This window comes from Nicotiana tabacum, chromosome 24, assembly GCF_000715075.1.
Source record: "Nicotiana tabacum cultivar K326 chromosome 24, ASM71507v2, whole genome shotgun sequence".
In the NCBI taxonomy this organism is placed as follows: domain Eukaryota; kingdom Viridiplantae; phylum Streptophyta; class Magnoliopsida; order Solanales; family Solanaceae; genus Nicotiana; species Nicotiana tabacum.
Window position 1 is genome coordinate 81,405,768 of NC_134103.1, and position 23,356 is coordinate 81,429,123.

At 32.9% G+C, this 23,356-nt stretch overlaps 2 protein-coding genes across 2 annotated transcripts; one reads left to right on the plus strand and one right to left on the minus strand.

The window, feature by feature from the left end:
- The first annotated feature begins 10,942 nt into the window (after positions 1 to 10,942).
- On the plus strand, positions 10,943 to 14,472 carry LOC107787195 (jasmonate-induced oxygenase 2). Its single transcript, XM_016608731.2, has 3 exons — positions 10,943 to 11,904; positions 12,922 to 13,255; positions 14,068 to 14,472. Exons 1-3 carry the CDS (start codon positions 11,417 to 11,419, stop codon positions 14,320 to 14,322), a joined length of 1,077 nt encoding a protein of 358 aa, XP_016464217.2. The 5' UTR covers positions 10,943 to 11,416; the 3' UTR covers positions 14,323 to 14,472.
- A 3,095-nt stretch (positions 14,473 to 17,567) lies between these two features.
- Positions 17,568 to 23,130, minus strand: LOC107787196 (PHD finger protein ALFIN-LIKE 1-like). The gene is made up of 5 exons (XM_016608732.2): positions 22,883 to 23,130; positions 22,734 to 22,766; positions 21,909 to 22,131; positions 18,257 to 18,377; positions 17,568 to 18,049 (listed from the first exon to the last, which is right to left on the minus strand). The coding sequence occupies exons 1-5, from the start codon at positions 22,965 to 22,967 to the stop codon at positions 17,798 to 17,800; spliced, it is 714 nt and encodes a 237-aa protein (XP_016464218.2). The 5' UTR covers positions 22,968 to 23,130; the 3' UTR covers positions 17,568 to 17,797.
- Positions 23,131 to 23,356: the final 226 nt, after the last annotated feature.

The following is a 23,356-nucleotide window of genomic DNA, read 5'->3' on the forward strand; positions in this document are numbered from 1 at the left end:
TCGTCACAACAATTCAAAAAATAAAATCTGCAAAGTTGCAGACACCAGGTGTTCGACGAAATGCTAAAGTCAGTTTTAACTTTTAACAAGTCTTGCCTTGTTTGATTTTTGAAATTAGGGGTTAAATTTTCTCAAAAAGCTCTAATCTTTTTAAAGGATTAATTTGTAAAAGATTTATAATTTGTGCTTCAAAATCCTTTATGGGTTAATTTTGAGGTGTGGTGATTTTTGAGAATTTTTCGGTTGACCCTTTTTTTGGTTTGTTGGTATTTTGATAATTTGATGTGTTTCCGTTCTACAAAAAGGGCATATAATTAAATTTTAAAAGAGATCTGAATTATTGGCTAAAGGATTCCAAATTCATGATAAAGTTTCAGATTCGAGGGAAGAAACAAACAAAGAAGATAGGGAAGGGGAGAAAGAATTGGACAGAAAATGTTGAAGAGAGAGAGAGAGAGAGAAAAAGAATTGGACAGAAAATATTGGAGAGAGAGAAAAAAGCAAAGAAGAAAAGCTCACTTTTGTTCAACAATGGAGGATGAACAATCGGAAAGAAGATGACAGCCAAAAAATGGCTCTTGGTGCCTTTTTAATAGTCCTTACGCTCCTTAAACGAGTGTAGCACACGCACTTCAGTAAAAAAATGAGGTGATCAAAGTCCTATAGGCATGATCTCTAGTGGATATGTTACAGTAATGCAAATTAACGGAAAATACAACGATATTTATCTCCTACGGGCAGGTTTTCTAATAACATATAGCAACAAAGATATTTAGGCATTTGAGCTCATGCTTTGCTAATAATCAAGTAGTGCAACTGTGTGCTTTTTTCTAATGGCATGATTTCTACAGTGTGCATAGAGAATGAACAACATAAAGCAAGTGCATCATTCAATCCTATAGGCATGTTATCTACCCATCGCATATTAACATTAGGATATACCCCATCCCCTTTTACTAACAACCCCAATTGTTTATACAAAAATTATTACAGGCCTAATAATGAGTAAAGTAACAATATTACATAACAGTGAACAGGTCCAAAGTAGGCCCAAATAAAATAACTAAATACCCAGCCTTACTGGAATGCCACATAGGATGAGCGAGGTTTAAAATGCTCAGTTTTTAAGGATAGAGGGGTTTGGTTGGCAAACTTGTAAGTACGAACACTGGCATGACAAAACTGGACAAGTACAGAGGCCTCCCAGGCTATTCGGCTTTTTTTGTACTACAATTGTATCTTTTCTTTTTATACGATATCAAATTTAGATATATAATAATCTCCTTAATGTGAACGAATAAAATTCTGAGTTAGAACTTTAGGTACTTACGCATAAAAAATTATGTACACCAGGTCGCTTTTATTAAAATAAATCTCATAATAAGCCCTAGCTGATTATCTTATAAAATTAGTAACTAACATACTATATTAAATTAGATACGCAGTCGATATATTTAATTAGGGTGTGTTTGGTATAAGGAAAATAATTTTTAATTTTTCTATGCTTGGTTGACTTAAACTTTTTGAAAAATATTTTTCTCATGAATTCAGGCAACCAACCCGAATCGCCTAAAAGTTTTTGGGCCCATAAAAAACGATCTAATGAACAATAGTCATTGTTTTTCCATAACCGTTCCTCTTTTTTAGCGTTTTATGGCCATAAAACAAGAATTCAGCACGATTTCTGATTTTTCGTGTGCTAATTTCCACGCCATCTTCTTGAATTCGGGCGACCGATCCTAAATCACCTAAACTTTTGTGGGCCCATCAGACAGGAATTTATGAGCCCATCAGAAACAACCTAATGAATAATAGTCATTGTTTCGCCATGACCGTTTTTTATTTTTTTGGCGTTATAGTGATCTTTAAAATTATTCATCTTTTTTCATGTTTAAAATTATTTATTAATTATTTTCAAGAGTAATATTGAGTACTTACTATCCTTCTTTTACAAATTGTATTTTTACCCCTTAATAATTTAATATTCGGTTCAAATTAAGTACCACCAAAGTTATTAATAAACTCGGATTACATCGCAACACTCAACCTTTACACCTTAATTTTAGAACAAGTTATGTATAATAAATTTGAAAGAGCATGGAAGAAATTTATGTCAAATAAAAATTAGGAAAAGATAATTTACATAATCACTACAAAACAAAACGTTCTTCCACGTAATCTACCTTAGATAAACGGACAGAAATTCAGGAGTAAGTCCAAATAACGATAAACTACTTAGTCTTAAAAAAACATATGTTTTCTATTAAGATTGGAGCCAATAAGAAACATAAACGAAACTGCAAACAAAAAAGTAGAAATAGAGCCACGTGCATATAAAAACAATACTACTAGTGATGTGAAAAGTTGCAGAGGCAGGACTCTATGTCGGCCAAACATTATTTATAAGACAATACGACAACGACGTTGTTTTCTGCCTTCAACTAATTTTCTGATCTGACTCTAAAATGCAGAAAAGTTTCTGCCGGAAACTCATACTTTGCGGCACCTCTGCCATTTTTTCTATTACTCCGTCCTTTTATTTTAATCTCTCAGTTTCAATTTTCATGAACTCATTTGATTGGGTACGAAATTTAAGAAAAAAAAATTTTAAATTTATAGTGTAAAATTAGGCACATATTTTTTGTGTGGCTATAAATCATTGTATAAAGTTATATTGTTTTTAAATAAGGAAAGTGGTCATTCTTTTTGGCACTGACTAAAAAGGAAATAGGTTCACATAAATTGAAACGGAGTGAGTATATGATATTATTTGGTTAGATATAGAGATTAAAAAAAATTATGATTTAAAAAGCAAGTCATAAATAATTATGTGAATTTAAATAATTCCTTTAAAAATAAAATAAAAAATTAAAATTAAATCATTTCTCAATATAAAAATTTATCATTCTTTTCTGGAATAGGCTAAACGTAAAAGTAATCACCATTAATTGAGACAAAAGGAATACGAAAGAGTTGAAAGTAATCTATGGTGAAAAAGCGATATTTATGGAGTTTAGTGTGGAAGATGGCAATACGAAAGAGTCTTCAAAATGACTTTATAGCATTAAGAATCTAGTGTTGCGTTTAAATTTTTAAATTTACAGATAAAATTAAGATCGTGGCTTCGATACAAACGCTTGCATTTTGGAGAATTTTTCTTTTCAAGAAGTAATTGCATGGATTAATCATCCATGATGAAATAGCAAAATATAATCTTATAAAATAGCATTAAACTTTACTTTTCTAATTGAGCATAGCCGGCCTAATATGGGCACCTGTATAGGGATTAGTATGTGAGTCCGCAATAAAAAAAATGATGCATGTGTTAGAAAAATAGTTGATAATATTGACCAAGAATAATAAAAGAATAGAAATAATTTATCCAATAAATATTGTGTCGTGGCAATCCACTGCCTTGAAAAAGATTTCGGTCTGACTGAGTGCAAATCGTTAAGACGATCGCTCTCCAAGGTTCCACAATACTTCCAAACATGTGTACTCGTGGCTGAAAATTTAGAGTTTGCAAAAAAAAAATGCCCGAAAAAAATAGGAAGAAGAATAGTCTTTTGAGGGGTTGAGAGAATAATATTTTTGGTTGGTTATTTAGTTCACAAATGATGATGCTTATATAGGCAAATCATCTATGATTTCTTTCATCAGAAAAATGCAAGAATCAAATGGGAGTTAATGTTATGTAACATTATTCTTGTCTTAATGACAAAATTGTCACAAACACAATAATTTCAAACTTTCTAAAAAGCTAATATCTTTTCACAAACGAAGTCACAAAAATTTAAAAATCGCCATATTAATGAATGTGAAGTATTTATGAAGTAGTAACTTCATTCTCCCACTTTGCGTATACATTCAATCTAGATATGTTACAAAAAGTAACGGTGGAGAGGTATGAGAATTAACCACAGAATAATTATGGATTAGAAGTTTTTTATTATTTGCATTATCAAATTATAGTATAACGTCTAAAGAGGAATAATACCAACAATCCACGACTAATACAAAGATAAAGAATAAGAATAATTTTTTGGTAAAAGGAAGGAACATGCACTTAAGTGTCAATATCTTTCGATTTGAATTGACACGTAGTGAAATGAGGCAACGACTAATATCCACAAAGTGAAGTACTCTTGAACTAAATGGACATGAGTTGAGACCCCCACAACACATACTATATCCTTAATCTTTATGCAAACTCCACGATACCAACAAAGTGCTTTTATGGTCATGCCCACAGCTTGGGTCTCATGAGTGCTCTAGAAAGACATCCCAAGTCATTCATAAAAGGCGGTTGTACCTTTACACTCACGTAGGTGATTCCATCAAGTCTATTAACATTTAGACCACCTTAAGGCTATGGAATCATTAAGAGAAAAATAGGCCCAACATTATAAAGTACTACTACACGCCATATGGATAGAAAATGTAGTGCATATTGCAGTCTCATATGGCTTCGTTTGACCACAAACGAGTTTTCACCATACTTCCTCAATCCATAGGCTTTAGCTCCATCCCTCTCGACGTTTCAAGGATAACTCTTCTTACCAAACCCTTGGTTAAAAGATCCGCCAAATTTCTTTCGAATCTTACATATTCCAAGAAAATAACACTATATTTCAATAATTATTTCATTGCACCATGTCTAATGCATATATGTCTTCTTTTTCCATTGTACACACTATTCTTGGCAATTCCAATTGTGGCTTGTGAGTCACAATATAAAAAAACTGGTGAAGTTTATCTTCCCCACAAAGACATGTCTGCCAATAAGTTTCTCAGTCATTCAGCTTCATGCCCTTCTGACTCAAGAGCGATAAATTCAGATTTCATGGTCGAACGTGCTATACAAGTCTGTTTTGAAGAATTTCACGAAATAGCACCTGCACCCAAAGTATACACATAGCCACTAGTGAATCTAACTTCATCATTGTCAGTAACCCAGTTTGCATCACAAAAGCCTTCTAAAACAGTAAGAAATTTATTAAAATACAAACACCAATCCATAGTACCTCTCAAATACCTTAGTAAACGATGAAGAGTATTCCAGAGTCAACTACTAGAGTTGTGAGTATATCTACTCAATCTACTAACATCATAAGCAATATCAGGCCGTGTATAATTCATGAAAAATATTACACTACCAATTATCTTAGCATATTCAGTTTGAGAAACACTAGATTATTTATTCTTTCTCAAGTGTATGTTAGGATCATAAGGAGTTCTCACAGGAGCTACATCAAAACTATCAAACCTTTTCAACATTTTCTCAATGAAATGATACTGAGACAATGAAAATCCATTGACAATACTTTTAATTTTAATCCCTAAAATTATATTTTTTTTCTTCAAGATCATTCGTTTCAAATTTAGAAGATAACTTCTTAGTCTCATTTACAATATTCACATTAGGGCTAAAGATTAACATATCATTTACATACAGACATATAATCACACAATTTGATCCTACCATCTTGGAATAAACATAAGTACAGGGTGCATTAACAACAAACCCATTATCTACTAGTGTAATATTAAACTTTTTATACCATTGCTTAGGTATCTATGTAGGATGATATAGAAACTTTCTCAATTCGCATACTTTATTTTCTTGTCCTTGGATCATAAAATTCTCAGGTTGAGTTATATAGATCTCTTCCTCTAAATCACCATTTAAAAAAGTCGTCTTAACATTCATTTGATGTATTACTAAATTATGGATAACGGCTAATGCAACAAGAGTTCTAATAGTTGCTATTTTAGTCACGGAAGAATAAATATCAAAGTAGTCAATGTCTTTCTTTTGGTTAAAGCCCCTAATAATAAGTCTAGCCTTATATTTCTTAATTGTACCATCATGACTTAATTTCTTATTAAATATCCACTTGCTACTTATGGGTTTAAAACCTTTAGGCAAATCAGACAAATCCCAAGTATGATTAGGAACCATGGAGTATAATTCACTTTTAATGGTCTCTTTCCAAAAATTAGCATTTATTGACCTCATTACTTCATCATAAGTCTTAGGGTCTTCTTCTATTAAATAGGTAGACACTAATTCATAATTCAAAAGTTCAAGCTCAATATTTTCAGTCAAAAAAGTAGTGATAAAGTCAGGACCAAAGCTAGCTTCAATCCTACGTCTCTTACTCCTTCTAAGTTCATTTTCATGATCATTAGTAGTAATACTAGAAGAAGGCACAATATGAGAATTAACAGACATAGAAGTATTATTAGGCACATCAGTAGGAACATTATCTTTCAATGGAAAAATATGCTCAGAAAATTATGCATCTCTAGATTCACAAATAGAATGATCATTCAAAGATAAAAATCTATATGCAACACTGTTTTGAGCATAACCAATAAAAATGGCATCAAAAGTTTTGGGTCTTACAGTTATTTATTTAAAATAAGGTAGACCAACCTTAGCCAAACAACCCCATACTTTTTAAATTTTAAGTTAGGTGTAATTTCTTTTCATAACTCATAAGGAGTGTTATCTAACTTCTTATGACGGACTCTATTAAAAATATAACATGCAGATAAGACAGCTCCCCCCTCCCCATCTTGTCAAATAAATCTGAACTCAAAAGCATAGAATTCGTCATTTCTTTAAGAGTTTGAGTTTTTCGTTCGGCTACACCATTTTGTTGGGGAGTATAGGGAGCACTAACATCATGTATCGATCATACTATTTTTCTCATAAAAAGCTTCCAGAGTATTAGCACTGTATTCACCACCCCTATCAGACCTAAGTCTCTTGATTTTCCTGTCTAATTGATTTTCTACTTCTGCTTTGTATTTTAAAAATATGCTTTCAGCCTCATCCTTAGACTTAGGAAGATATACCTTAGTGTATCTCCAAAAGTCCCATCTACAAAAGAAATGTAGTATTTCTTTCCACCCTTACTAACAATGTTCTTGAAATCAGCTAAGTCTGAATGTACTAGTTCAAGCAATTTTGTCTTTCTACTAGTTACATTTTTAAAAGGCTTGGTATATTTTGCTTCTATACAAACAGGACACCTAGAAAAATTATCAACATTAACCGCATGAATTAATTCTATTTTCTAAGTCTTTTTATAGAAGCAATATTAATATGACATAGCCTATCATGCCACAAATCAATAGACTCAGCAATATAAGCATAATTAAAAGTACTTGCATTACTAGTAATCTATTGAACAATGTTCAATACAAATAAACCTCCATTGAGGTAACCCTTCCCAACAAAGTCTTCTCCACGAGAAATAACAATTTTATTAGATTCAAAAACAAGTTTAGGGTCGGCTTTGTTGAGAAGTGCACCAGAAATTAAGTTTCTACGAATGGAGGCTAAAGTTTCTACGAACGTAAGGCTAAAGTTTTTCTATAAGTTAGCTTAAGAAGTATTTTTTCTTTACCCATAACTCCAGTCGTAGTGGAGTTACTCATGTAGACACACTCGCCATCGATAGACTCCTCAAAGTCATGGCACAATTTTTTGTTGGCGCAAAGGTGCCTCGAAGAGCCTGTGTCCAGTATCCAATTAGTCTTGTTAGCCACCATATTTGCCTCAACGACCACAACAACAATCACATCACCACTTTCAGTAAGGTTAGCTTGGACGGGAGCTTTCCCTCCATGCTTCGAGCTTTATTATTGTCTTTAGTTGAATTAGAAAGCCCCGTGACCAAGTTTTTCACAGACATAGCAAGGTCCTTTCGACTTTTGGATTTGGTCGTCCGGTTTATTAAAGTAGTTCTACTTCTTTAGATATTCTTTCTTTTGGCCTTTGTTCTGCTTGCCTTTAAACCTGTCTTTCACAGAAGTATTAGAAGATTCTACAAGATTAGCTTTAGAAGAATTAAGAGAGAGAGAGAGAGAGAGAGAGAGAGAGAGAGAGAGAGAGAGAGAGAGAGAGAGAGAGAGAGAGAGAGAGAGAGAGAGAGAGAGGGAGAGAGAGAGAGTGAGTTTCTTTGAGAGAATGGGGAATATGATCTTAGAGACGGTTTACTTCCTCAGTCCTCATATGACTGATCAGTTCTTGGAGAGTTAAGTTCTTCTTCTTATGCTTGAGTTAGTTCCTGTAATCACTTCAGGAAGGAGGGAAATTTTCAAGTAAAACATTAGCTTGAAGAATCTCACACATCTCTATGGCTTCGTTCAGAACATCAACAGTTAAATTCTCATACTCGTGAACCTACTCCTTAATTGACTTATCATCAACCATTTGGAACTTGATCCACCTTCCAAATACATACTTCTTTTTTCCTGCATCATCTGCGCCTTATTTCTTCTTCAAACTGTCCCATATGACTTTAGCAGATTTATAATTTATAAATAAATAAAATAGAGGGTTAGTCATATGGTTAAGCAGATGTCCTCAAATAATTTTATTATTTTTTTCAAATTTTTTTTTAGCAGCATCATCAACAACAATAGCAACAGTAGTATTAGAACCATCAACAACAACAGTAGTATTAGAAATAACATTAGCAGAAGGTTCGTTGAAAAAAAAACATAATCAACTTCTAATTGTTCGAAGAAAATCAAACGTTTCTAGGACCAACACTTATAATTGTTTCCATCCAAAGGCTCAAGCTTTAACAAATCGGGAAGAGTTTTAATCAAAATGGTCACCATTGATCAATATTATACGTGAAATCGCTTTCAAATTGTTAGAAAAATGGTTGATAATATTGACCAAGAATAATAAAAGAATAAAAATAACTTACCGAATAAATATTGTGTCATGGCAAGGTACTGTCTTGAAAGCGATTTCGGTCTAATTGGTACAAATTGTTAAGACCGGTCTCTCCCCAAGGTTCCACAGTACTTCCAAACACGTACACTCGTGACTGAAAATTTGGAGTTTGCAAAAAAAAAATTGCCCGAAAAAAATAGAAAGAAGAATAGCCTTTTGAGAGGATGAGAGAATAATATTTTTGGTTGGTTATTTAGTTCACAAATGATGATGCTTATATAGGCAAATCGTCTATAGTTTCTTCCATTAAAAAAATGTAAGAATCCAATGGGAGTTAATATTATGTAACATTATTCTTGTCTTAATGACAAAATTGTCATACAGACCGTAACTTCAAACTTTCTGAAAAGCTAATATCTTTTCATAAACGAAGTCACAAAAATTAAGAAACCGTCATAATGAATGAATGTGAACCATGTATGAAGTATTAACTTCATTCTCCCACTCTGTAAATACATTCAATCTAGATATGTTACAAAAATTAATGGTGGAGAGGTATGAGAATTAACCACAGATTAATTGTATATTAGAAGTTCTTTATTATTTAATGCATTATCAAATTAAAGTATAACGCCTAAAGAGGAATATACCAACAGCATGGACTCACCCTTTCCTTGGGAATAAAAAGGAAAATTATAGTATAACTGTATAGGGTAAAATTGGTTTATATTAAATGCGCGAATGATTGCATTCATATGGAACCGGATGCAGGCGGAAGATGAATCAAGTGAAAACCAAGACCGAGGACAACTTTGGTTGGTATCGTATGAATCAAGTGAAAACCAAGACCGATGACAACTTTGGTTGGTATCGTGTAGATCCCGTAGGGAACGCAGTTAACGGGAATATTTGTCACCACATGACATTTAATGAAGAATATTTCTCAGTATTAAATAGACAGCCGTTGTAGAGAATTTTGGCATCCATGACCTACCGTTATATAATATTCATCAATGGTCCCCATTATTGTCATTTAAAAAGGGTTTAATCCTAGGATCTTGTTTCCTACTTATAGCTATAAATAGGTACTTCAACAACCATTGTAGGATATACGAAATCTCTAGCAAAACTCATGCTATAGTACTTTGTTCTCAAGAAAAATAATATCACTTTACTCTTTGTTGAATATTGTTCCTTTCTTACTTCTGCCCTTGGAAGCATCGCTCCCAGAGCTAGGCCTGCCATTTCCTTTGACTTTAATGATAAGTCTTATTTTTTTATCTAATTTATTTATTATTTTGAGTCAAATCAGTTCGCTTATCTATTAATCACATAACAAATTCAATGATATCATTTACGGGTAAACAATAACACAAGAGCGAGGCGAGATTTGGAACCCTGATACGAGAGGGACATCTTGTGAACCTGGCTTTTCCAACAGAAAAGATATAGAGTATCTACTCAAGTAAAATCATAAGGTGCGCACAAATCAATCTAGACATCAATCGTTATAAAAAAAACCTCGGTGTTAGTTAACAATGTGAACGACGGACTCTTAGGCAGATGGATACAATGCGCCAATACGTGAACCAGGCTTAAAATTGCAATTTTTCTCTTATTTCGGCCGAGAATTAATTGGATGAAAACAAAAGTTATACTTTGCATATGCAGAATTAAGTTTTGCAGCCCTCTGATATATTATCCTTTTGTCTTCCACTACTGACAATTAATTAAAGTGTGCTTATAATATTTCATAATAGACGTTACCTAATTAAAGTGTGCTTATAATATTTCATAATACATAATGTTACTGAATTCACTATACTTCAGTTACTTTCTTCAAAATTTAATATTTATACATATTCATTAAAGTTTCTAACATATTATATAAGGTCTCAATCAAAATTATTAAGTTAGGCTGATTCCATAATTTATATTACGTCTTTATAAGAGTCTCGCTTGTTACGATATTTTTTGGATGCTATAGAGTAGTGATGTTATAGAAAATATATATTATAACATAACATAAAAATCGATTCTGAAAAAAATTTAATTTTTATATTAAATAAATACTATGTATTATATATGAATATTGTTATAGAGAGTAGTGAAGGTACGTCCCTTCCCTGGAAAGGAGAAGTAAAGACCATCACGGCGTTCAAACTCATCTCTGGTTTTACCTTTTTTTGGGCATATAAATATGTCTTTCTATCACCACATTCCCTTACTCTTCAAGATAACCCAAACTCCAAAACCACAAATCTTTAGCCCTCCTTTCTTTCTCTATATATATATTTGTTCTTTAGCAGTGACACTGTATACACACATACAACTATTAAAATCTTTTCAGTGCTTTCACATTATCATCTAAATTCCTCCTTTGTCCACAACCAATAGCTCCACTGGAGTATTAAATTTTCTACTTCCACATCCCTCTCTTCAGTCTTCCCGGCCAATAAAACGACAATCTAACCTACACGAGATTTAACATCTTACGTACTACAAAGACAACATCCTCGTGTACGTTACAGCTCACGTCATTAAACCCCGGCCGTTCCCCATGAAAATCACGTTCTGATCAAGCTCACGTCAATTTCGTTTCTTTTAATCATTATCTTCCACCCTGTCCAAATTGTGCTATATATTGACAATCTTGAGGAATAACATCCTCGTATAATAGTTAGCAGTACTGAATAAACGAGGTACAACAGAATAATGAGTCGCTTGGAAAGCTGGCCAGAGCCAATTATTAGAGTTCAAGAACTATCGGAAAGTGGCATTCAAGAAATCCCTGACCGTTTCGTGAAACGTCCAGCGGACAGACCATGTTTGCTAGAGACTGAAGCCAACATCCCATTAATTGACCTCGAAAACTTGAACTCTTGCGATGAATCTGTTCGCCAAGAAACTATCAAACTCATTTCCCAGGCTTGTTGCGACTGGGGTTTTTTCCAGGTGGTGAATCATGGCGTTAGCCATGAGCTGATGGCAAAAACTCGCGGTGTTTGGCGCGAGTTTTTCCATCTTCCGCCGGAGGAGAAGCAGAAATTTGCAAATTCTCCGATTACTTATGAAGGTTATGGCAGTAGGCTTGGAGTGGAAAAAGGTGCTAAATTGGATTGGTGTGATTATTTCTTCCTTCATTATCTTCCTGAGAAGTTAAAGGATGAGAACAAATGGCCTAGTCTTCCAATTTCATGCAGGTGAACTTTCATTTTGCATTTTCCCATTTAGTGATCGTTTAGCCCTAGGTAACTTGTCTTATTAATGATATGATCTCAACATTAGCTTATACATATTTATATATATGTGTTAGAAAACATAATTAAATAAACAAAAGATCACGCACTTAAATACTTAAATATGATATTAGAGCATATAGAAGTCTTGAGATCGAGTCACACGCTATGTCCCATTACCAAAAAGAATTTCTATTGTTCATCAAAAAATAAAAACCTCAGTGGAAGGGCATGGTGAAGACGTCATTAATTAAATAAATTATTATTTTTTTAATAATTTAAACTTTTAGATAAGATAATCATACATTTCAAGATTATAAAATTAAATAAAGAAAATCATTTACGAGAGATATATACTTAATGGATCAACATGTTTATCAAAAAATTCAATTTATAATCCAAGTATATATTATCAACTTCATCCACATCTAGGTTTGTGACAGTGGTCCTTAGTTGGCGAATGGTCCTTGCACTAGTTATATGCTACTAGTTGCCTTTCCTCGTGTTTTTCAATAGCAGAATTCTTCCAAACAACATGTCAAACGTGGTAATACACATGGTATTTAAAATATATTGAAGTCAGAGTGAAGGCATGATTTCATCAAGGGAATTAAAAAAAAAAAAAAAAAAATGTATGCACGCGGAAAAGCCAATAGAATTCAGCACCTAATATGTATAGATAAAAAAAATTGATAGTGTAATTTTTCCGACAAAAGGAGGTTCAAATTAACCCCTCCCCCAACTCCGCCTCTGAATTACCGATAGTGGTTAAATTACTAGTATACTTTTAGCAGGTAAAAGTAAACCATACTTGTTTATAAAAGCTTACATGTAATAGATTTTTAAATGACGGATAGTATAAAAATATCTTATGTTGTTGGTGTATATATAGAAGTTAAACTCGTATATATTTTTTTGGTCATATTCTGACTTCTAACTTTATCCCTTTTTTCATTTATTTTTATTTTTATGACCTTACAGGGAAATAATTTCAGAATATGGACAAGAAGTAGCGAAGCTATGCGAAAAGTTACTCAAAATTTTATCATTAAACCTGAGATTAAATGAGGATTATCTACACCAAATCTTTGGAGGAAACAGCGAAATTGGTGCATGCTTAAGAGTAAATTTTTACCCTAAATGTCCCCAGCCAGATCTTACCCTAGGCCTTTCCCCTCACTCTGATCCTGGTGGCCTGACCCTTCTCCTCCCTGATATCGACGTTTCCGGCCTCCAAGTCCGTCGTGGCGATAATTGGCTAACTGTTAAACCGGTTCCTAATGCCTTTGTTGTCAACATTGGAGATCAAATTCAGGTAAATATATCTCTCTTCTTTTTCTAGCTAGGTTAAAAAAAAAAAATTACTTTGCCATTTTCTAGTGGACCCTTTCTAGGGGTAGCAGCACACAATCAAGTAGCTCATGCAGCGCCTGAAGTCTCACTTGACCAACAACCTAGCCGCTATAGACTTGGTCAAGTGAAACTATGAGCACCATACGGGCTATTTATGAGCCACTGCCGCTATAGAGTTGGCCCATGACATAGCACTTAATTGGGCTCTGAAGCCAATCCAATATTCTAAATTGGCCTCGTTATTCATACCTCTAGTTGGATGAATAGAGAATTGACCGATCCGGGTTTTTACGAGCGTGGTTATAATGACGTGCTTGTCAAGGGAGCCAGTGGGGGAGCCATGGTGGAGCCACATGCACCCGAGGGCACCCCTTCGTCGAAAAATTACATTGTTTAGCTTGGTAATTATTTTTTAAAATATGTATATATACAATATAATGACACCCCTTCATTTCTTGGGAAGTTTATTTCTTTATATTTTGACTTTCCTTAATAAAATTCCTGGCTCCGCCACTGAAGGAAGCTAGCGCATATCAATATGTTGTCGCCACATTTGGGAGCCGTACTAGCTAGTATACTCATTACATAATTTGGTTTTTAAACGCATACTGTTATTTAAAACCAAACATGTATAATTATATATACGAAAAAATGGAAATTCTACTCAAAACTATATACATGATTGTTTATACTAACTATTTTGTCACTTAATTCTAGATCTGAATATGGTTGTCTATTTTTATATGAATATATTTTTTTATAATGACCACACAGGTATTAAGTAATGCAATGTACAAGAGTGTAGAGCACAGAGTGATCGTTAATTCGGCCAAAGAACGTGTTTCCTTAGCATTCTTCTACAATCCTGGAGGTGACATACTCATCAAACCTGCAGATGAACTCGTGACCACGGACCAGTCGGCGTTATATCGTCCGACGACGTTCAACGAGTATCGAGCTTTAATCAGAACCAAAGGTCCTTCTGGAAAATCTCAAGTTGGATCACTAAAATCGCCCAGACATAATTAAATTACCTTTTGTATTTAGGAAGTCATGTCTCTATATGTATGGTAATACATGCCCAGTGCTTAACTACTGCACATGTATTGTGATATTTCCATATCATGTCTTTTATGCTTTTGCCAAATTCAGCTTCTTTATACTAAAGGAACTTCAATATATCTTTGCCTTTTTCCCGTCAATAATTTTTTTTTTTTTTTTTTTTTTTTGGTAATTAGGGTACGAAAAATGGTCTATGCACATTTATCTGTCTCTTTCTTCGGTGAAGTTTTTACATTTTTCTTTTTGTATTGATTGTTTATCTTTACTCCCTTCGTTTTATTTTATGTGAACATGTATAACTAGGCAAGGGATTAAGAACGAAACAAATACCTATGGAACTTTTGATTTTAAAACACTATAAAATTTTTGCTACTTGTGGCCTTATAAGATATTGGATTTGTGTAGCTACAAATTTGTGTACTTAAGGTAAAATGAGATATTTAATGTTTAATTAGTTTTAAATATAAAAAGGAATCAGTCTTTTTTAAACAAAATTTAGTATCACAAAAAAATAAAAAAAGAGAGTATTATTCATTGTTTCACTTTGTTGAGATCCTCTCATTCGTCCTCCTTGTCCTTCTCCCTCTCCTCCTTCTTCTCCTCCCTCTCCCCGATCCTGATCCCGTGTGGGGTTTGATTAAATTTCATCATTAAAAAATTATACTATACAAAGATATATGAACTATTAAATCCCAAATATAAGGGATTATTTTAGTGGCAATTGGGATTCAAAATTATTTCAGATTATAGCTTCAAATTTCAAGGACGACAATTTAATATTTTGTAGAATTCCCTTACATAAATCCCTGGCTCCTACTCGTCCTTTTCCCCTCTGTAAGAAAATTAAAAAGTATCAAAGTATGAGTCAATCTCTTTCATTATATCGCAAACTTGATAATTTATTAACTTTTTTAGTTTGTTAATCGTTTTCAAAATCAGTGTGATCCTATCATATATGTATCTATAAGTTTATTACAACAAAAATATATAATAATTATAGTTAAACCACGTGTTTGATCACTTAAGATAAGATTTTAACTATCCAATATTTCCGAAAACATATTGCAGTGTCGTTGTTGAACATGTATGGACAATCACTAAGATATCGTTATCTAGGAGTTTGAGTTGGAAGTGATATTTTGTATCTTGATAGATAGTAGTTGTAAGTCAAACAAAGAAAGCATGATACAATCTCAAAATTACATGTGGTTGAAAATTATTTGACAATTAGGTACGACAACACATCTCAATCATTTTTGGCAACTTCACTTTTCTTTTAGGAAACTTTATATAACTGTTACAGTTAAAAAGAAATATAACAAATTCTTCACATGAAACTCAATATTATAATCGTGGCAGGAAAATATTTATATTTGTAGCACACAGTTTCATTAAAATAGGAATATTAATTATTAATCCCTAAACATAAGCAATTTGAATGGAAAGTCAATAATTCTTTGTACAAAAATCATGCCTTTTTTTCTCTTTATCTATTAGCTTTCCTTCTTTTTCTTCATCTTCTTAATTTTGTTTTCTATCGAAACCAATATATTTTCTAAATTTGTTTCATTCGTTTTCTTTTTAATTATCTTTCTTAAGTTTTTCTCTTCCTTCTTTCTTCCGTTCTTAACATAAAGTTCTTACTTCGATAATAATATATATTAATATATACAAAACATATATATAAAAAAATATACATTGAATTAACACATATAAAATATACAAAAAAAATATACATAAAAAATACATCTTCAATTAAGATGACACGTAGACATGTGAAATATACATAAAAATATATATATATCTTAAATTTAATTAAGATGGCATATAAATATACAAAAAAAAAATATCCTGAATTAAAATGGCACTTGACATGTAAAATATATTTGAAATATACATTAAAAATACTTCTCAAAATAAGATGGTACTTCACAAATAAATATACAAAAATTATATACATAAAAATACATTTTGAATTAAAGTGATACTTGATATACAAAGTATAAAAGACGTATAAATTAATACATTTTGAATTTAGGTGACATTCACATATGCATCAGATTTTCAAAAATGGAATGAAGAAGATGAATGTTAGAAAGGGAGAACGGAGATGGACAAAAAAAGTACTTTCAGTGATTAGTGAGTCAGTTTACTTATTAAATATTGAGCTTAATTTTTATAATATGCTAATAATAAAAAAATATTCTTTATGTAATAAACAATAAATAATGTTATTTTTTAAATTATAGTTAAAAAAAGGATCAAGCGTGTAAAAACCTCTTTCTTTTAACTCTACCCTATTTTGTCTACACCAAACATAAGGGCAATTGAATTCTAACAATTTACCACGTGTTGAATATTTGCATTTAATTGTGTGTATTTTGTACTTATCATTTGCCTTTTTTACCTTTTAATAAATTTAACTTTAGACAAAATAGTCATTTAATCATTTTTCTAAGAATATTTAATTTTTTCCCTAATTCTTAGGACTTTGAAATCAACTAAATTTTATTTACGGAATCGTTCCGAATGAAAATTTGATAGGAAGTCCTAATATTAAAATTTTAAATTTTATTTTGATTCTACCACTTCAATCGAAATAAACACATCAAATTGAGCACTAATGTAAATATTTGAACTTTTACGAAAGTTACGCACCATATATAAGTAAAAGTATATAAAAATTGTTCTAAAATAAAAGCACACCCATAATACTGCATATTTATAGGAAGAAGATACATAGTGCAAACTTTCTTCCTAAATTGAGTAATTAGATAAATAGGACACAATAATTATTATTTTAAAAAACTTACACCTTTTTCTTTAAATTTCGTTTACAATAACTCATAAATAATTTTCACTAGTTTTTACATAAGCATAGAAAGAAACCTGAAGGTGGCTAGATTTTGAAAGATTGTCAGTTCAGGAATGCCCATTATATGCAAGATTTCCTTTTCAAGTTGAGATCAATTTGGTTTAAAAAAGGAAATTAATAATAATAATGATGATGACGACTTAGTAAAGGATTGAGAGTTTAGTACTTATCACAACCCTCAAAGAAAAACTAAGAATACTAATAGCAAGAAATTGTATGGACCAGTATAAAGTTAACGCCTCTAACTTTCTGGACCTCAAACTGCCTTCTCAAACCGATGATGTAGTTCTTGCCTCCATTTTAGCCTCTCTTTTGATGAACCATAAACAAGAATCCAAATGCAATAACTAGTTTATTCAACTACTACAAACCCATTAACATTACAGAACCTTTACAATAAATTAAAAAGTTTTTCTATATATTGGGCTAACAGCCGAACATGAATTAAAGGATAAAAATTACATTTCTTTTCCAAGCGTAGCGTAAAGAAACATCACTATAAGATAAACCATTACAAATGCAACATTGTTATACTATTCTGTTAATGGTCAGATCAATAACACTTAACTACTGTCTTGCCCGCTTCAAGCTGCACGATGGGCATTTATATTGCTTTATACTCTCAGCTTTAGCGGGAGTTATCTTAACACATTGCCCATGGTACCACCTCTCGCAGATGTCACAGCCAATCCAAAATTCATCAGCACTATAATTCCCTCCACAGCTACCGCATAGTGTCTCACCATGTTCTTCTTCTTCCTCCTTGTAAATTTCATCTCCCAGCTTTGGAGTGCTTTTAGCCTGTCCATCAGTAGATTTCTACAGAATGTAAGGGCAGATCGTTAGTTGCCAAGGAGGTAGACAAAATTATTGAAAGAGAAACTATAAGGAACTACATGTAGAGTTTATGGTCTTAATCTCGAACATAAAAAGTCTGAAAATTTTGAGTTAAGCATATTAATACAATGGCACCACTAATTCAGGACAAACAGAGAGAAGGTTATATTGTTGCCCCCTAGGCCCTACCTTCGTGCTACCACGAGATCTGCTCCCACTATCGGCAGTGAGCTGCTCTTTTACATGCTTTCTTTCTGTCACAACTTCAAACACCGTCGGTAGTTCATTGATCATGCTGAATAGACGCTTCCTACACAAGAAGCAACAATGATGATCCAGAATAACTCCTTTCTCCTTCTTAAACAGCAATAAAGCACATAATATCATGCACATTTCTTTAGTCAAATTGCAGAAACTAGGAGATAAACTTTGTAATAGATACTAATTCAAACAGATTCGCTGAATAGATGTAAAAAAAGACAACAGGATTTGACAAGCATGAAATGTGGACACTATTGAATGACATTTGCATATAGAAAAAAATCCAAAGAGGAAGTGTCCACATATGCTTGCTGAGGGGTGAAAATAAATGCAGTTACAGCTTAAGTAGCTCCATGTCAGACTTCTCAACAGAAAAGTCACATCATAAAGTAGAGACACTCCAGACACATGTTATGAAGTTTTAATCAAGCATGAGAGATTAAAAAAGAAAAAAAGAAATTCTGTCTGTTCCATTTTACATGGCACCTTTTACATTTTGGAATGATCATATTTCTCTATTTGGAAATTCTTAAACTTTAAACTTCCCATTTTACCTAAATAATATGCTCCTATAGCCATAGAAATGTCATGACATGTTACCATTCAAAAAAAAACAACATGACATGTTTACAACCGCAACTTCTAATCATGTTTTGGGTATGTACTAAAAGCCTTTTTTTCTTTTTTGAATGTTGTGTCCACTCAAATGCTGTCATATAAAACGAAATAAGGAATAGTTGTTTTTGGCTGGCACATGGCCAGTAGACTCAGACTATTTTGTGATTTGGTCACCTCTACAACCACAGCAAGAAAATGATGAAGAAATGGTAAAGAGCAGAAATTCAAGAGGACTCATCACCCACTTCTTCTTCTTCTTCTTAGCCGAGGGTCTATGGGAAATAGCCTCTCTACCTTCACTAGGTAGGGGTAAGGTCTGCGTAAACACTACCCTCCCCAGACCCCAAGTATGGGAATATACTGGGTATGTTGTTGTTGTAGTAAAAGAAAGGAACAAAATTTAAAACAATGATCGGGAATTTAATGTTCAGAGGAAAGATACAACACCCAGACTCTAATATCATTACGAAGAACGAAAAGAAGAAGTTTTAGAGAATGTTTTGCTTGAAAAGAAGACAGAAGAATAACTAATAGTGGTTGGAAGAGACAATGAGCTGGAACGGTCATAAGGAAATTACAAAATATGTAGATTAATACAATAAGGAAAATTGGCAGGGGAGGTGACATAAGACCACCTGCCAGTAGAGTAAGCTATTTAGGTATCCACTATGACCGTAGAACATCTTATACTATGTAAAAAAGCAGAGGACAGAAGAGTTCGTCTTGAATTGGTTATAGAAAATGTACAGGAGGGCTCCTTATTTTTTGAAGAAGATATGTCTTTTTTTTAAGAAGAAGAGGCAGGAGGGCTCCTTATTTTAGGATACTAGAACAAAGGTACATGCTAAATGAACTAAGGAAAGTTACAAAATATCGAGATTCCTAATTATGACACAATTAAGAAGAATATTCTACACTGTAAACCGAAACATATCAAATGAATACAGAACATTCTGACATAATTTACTAATTTTAATTTTCTCTGACTTTTAATAGCAATCATCAATAATTATAAACAGCAAAGAGTCCTTTGGCCCCTTTGTGAGTCCCCAATAGATAGGGAAATCCCAAAGTACAAATCAAGTACAAAAACATCATCACATTTTTTATAAATCTAAATCACTGTAATGTGGCAGCTAAGATAAGCCCATGGACCTATAGACTAGAAGGAGATAAGAACTAAACAAGAGGCAACTACCAATAAACTATAAAGATTTTGCACGTCTAAGCTGCATTAGTGAGAAAGATCTACCATTTCATGGTTTCCCCAACTAAAGGAACAATAATACAATTTCAAATAAAATGGCCAGCATTTTGGAAATATTTGATTTCCCAGAAGCAATATGCAACTACTAATAAAATGGCCAGATTTCAGAAATGCAAAGGACGGGCCAATGGAGAGGAGCACACACCAGATGTCCAGAAGATTATCTCCTCAAAGATGCAACTACTAATAAAATGGCTAGATTTCAGAAATGCAAAGGACGGGCCAATGGAGAGGAGCACACACCAGATGTCCAGAAGATTATCTCCTCAAAGATAGCCAATGTGTAAAGAATTGTATAAAAGCTCTTACAACAATCTCTAGTAACTTTAAATCACAGCTAAAATCAGCGAACAACTGGATGGTATTCACAAGAGATAATAAAAAAGGTAAAATGTTGTGCAGTGAAGTTTTGTTCTTAACGGACGGCATGAGTTATGGATTGAGTTCTAAACTCCATATATTTTAGTAAGCAAATGCACAAGGGGGTCTACATACAATCGAGCACAATGCGCAACCTCGCTACTGGACAAGTATGACTAACATATACAACCAACAGGATACATTCCCTCCACCCATAAGAAACATCTACAAACATATATATCCTGAATAAAAAGAAAAGCATCATATTGAATGAATAGAGTTTGTGTTACCAACATTCAGATGAAGAGGAAACTGCATAATAGCAACCAAATTGTAACAGAGCAGATAGCTTAAACAGATCAATGTTTCATTTACATCTAAAAATGAAAAAAGAATAACTATGTTCTTTTCCCACAGAGTTTCCCCATAGCAAACTCACTTTACATGCCAATGGATTATTAACTCGATTTTCAGTCAGTTGTCAAGACATAATAAGAGTCAGAAGCATATTCCATCCTGCACATTTTTTTTTTTTTTAAAACCCCTCCCAAATTAGGAGGATCTATAGTGTTTCCACACTTCCCCTCCACTCATTATCCTGCACATTCATGTTACTTATTAATGCCTAAATCAAATGCTATTTAGATTCCTCGAATCACGACTTGCTAACAGTTCTTGAAACCCTTAGAAAATCTAGACAGAAGTTCCATTTATTTATGGAGAACTGTTTTACAATAGTAAGATTGAAATATAACTTAAATTAGGTCTGGGTGGGGATAAGTATGAAATTTAGAGAATCGCTTTTCTAGAGAACCCCTAAGGCTTAAGAGACAAATTACTCACCATTGTTGGCTTGGAATGGGTTCAAATAGAACGAAATATATAGAGGATTCAAATCAAGAGTCATAACTAGTTTGCGATTAAGGCATAGTTGATTATTTATTCATTCTCCAAAACTGCATACAGCCAAAAAGACGTTTAGAGTAAGGATAAGGGACAGACTCGCTGCTAAAGTTCAGTTCCTTAACCACTAAAACGTTCAACTTTAGCCAGTTAGCAACTTAATTTACATCTTCATAAATAATTATCTAATTCTTTAGCATGAGACAACAAAAGAATAGCAGGAACCACAGGAGAGTAAGAGAGAGATAACCCATACAGGAAAAATAACTAACCCTATTCACTCTTTAAGAGTTATAACTAACCCTATTCACTCTTTAAGAGTTAAGGACATATTAGTTTAAATTACAGTGAAGAGAGAGCTGGTGGAGGTCAGGTAGATCACAGCTAGATAACAGAAACAGTGAAGAGAGAACCTGTATCTTAAAAGAGTACCTCTCATTTTGGTTAAGACGAGCTCCGAAAAAGAAAGCCACAGAAAGCAACCAACAATCACTGTGCACGGCGACCAGTGAAAGCCAATCTCTACGAGTCATTCCATCCCTCGCAAAATTTATCCCAAGTGCTGGCTCTGGGAGCTCAGGTGGAACTTCATCAGCAGGAAGGTTGACTTCCCAGGTTTCATTCGGATGTCCATATAGGCACAAATTTTCCTTCTCTACACCCAAGTAATGAAACATGAATAACACAAAATCAAATACTAGTATAATGTCAAGACCATACAAATTTAGGACACAAATTACTTTCTTCTAAACATACAGAAAACTAAATAAGCCACAGAAGGCAAAGTAAAACACTTCTGGTTACTTGCTACCTCCCACCAGCACATATACCAAGTGACTCGGTCCACCAAGGCTTGGACGAATGAAACTGGAACCAAGTCTGATATTTAAGCGGAGAATACGATAGAGGCGGGCCCATTATCTGCCGAGTTTTAAAGTTGGATACAGTGGATTTCTCAATTATAAAAATAATGACAAAGTTGGGAAATTTTTAAATTTCTCAAGGAAACCAATTCTATGATTTTTGTTTAACAGCAGTTCATCCACAGTCAATCTAACTGTATCCCAATAATAAAACCAATCTGATAAATTAGTGAAAATAAAATGGAAACCCCACGTCCTGATTAAATGAGCAATAGCAGAATTCACTCAATAGACTAAAAAGGCTCAATGCTTTAAATAACAAAATCAAATTAAGCTTGTAAATCATTTTTCACCAAAAATTAGGGCATGCAATTAAAAGCTCAATAAAATTTACCTGGATCGCATAGATTGTAAAATTCATCCACATCTGAAAAAAAACCCAAATCAATTTTAAAAAGGGAATCTTTACAAGAAACAACATGAATTTGAATATATATATACACACACATCTACTGTGTGTGTGTGTGTGTGTAAATTAAGTACCATATGTTAAAGCACGAACTATTCCAGTACGGCGAGCGTTATAATCTTTGAAGATCTCTTCTACAGTTCTCGGACTTGATGACATTTTTTACAAATAGAAATTAAAAATTTATTCTGAGATCTCTGATAAAGAAAAGGAAGAGTTTCAGAAAACTGATCTTACAAATTTCATATACAGGTTTAAAGAAAGAAATAATATGGAATTGAATTTGATGAAGAGCTGAGTATTTGGAGCTCACGTAAACGTTACGTGAGAATAATGTATAAACAGAAAAATTAAGAAACAAATAGGGGCAGGAAAGCGGGTTAATAGACGCTATGTTTTACTATGGCTTGAAAAAGGTTAATTGAACATATATTCATCGCTAACCTACAAAAATTGATAAACAAAATATTTTAAAATTAATGATTTAAAATAAATTATAAATATTTGAGCAATTATAAATTATCACATTAAGAGACCGTTTTATAGGA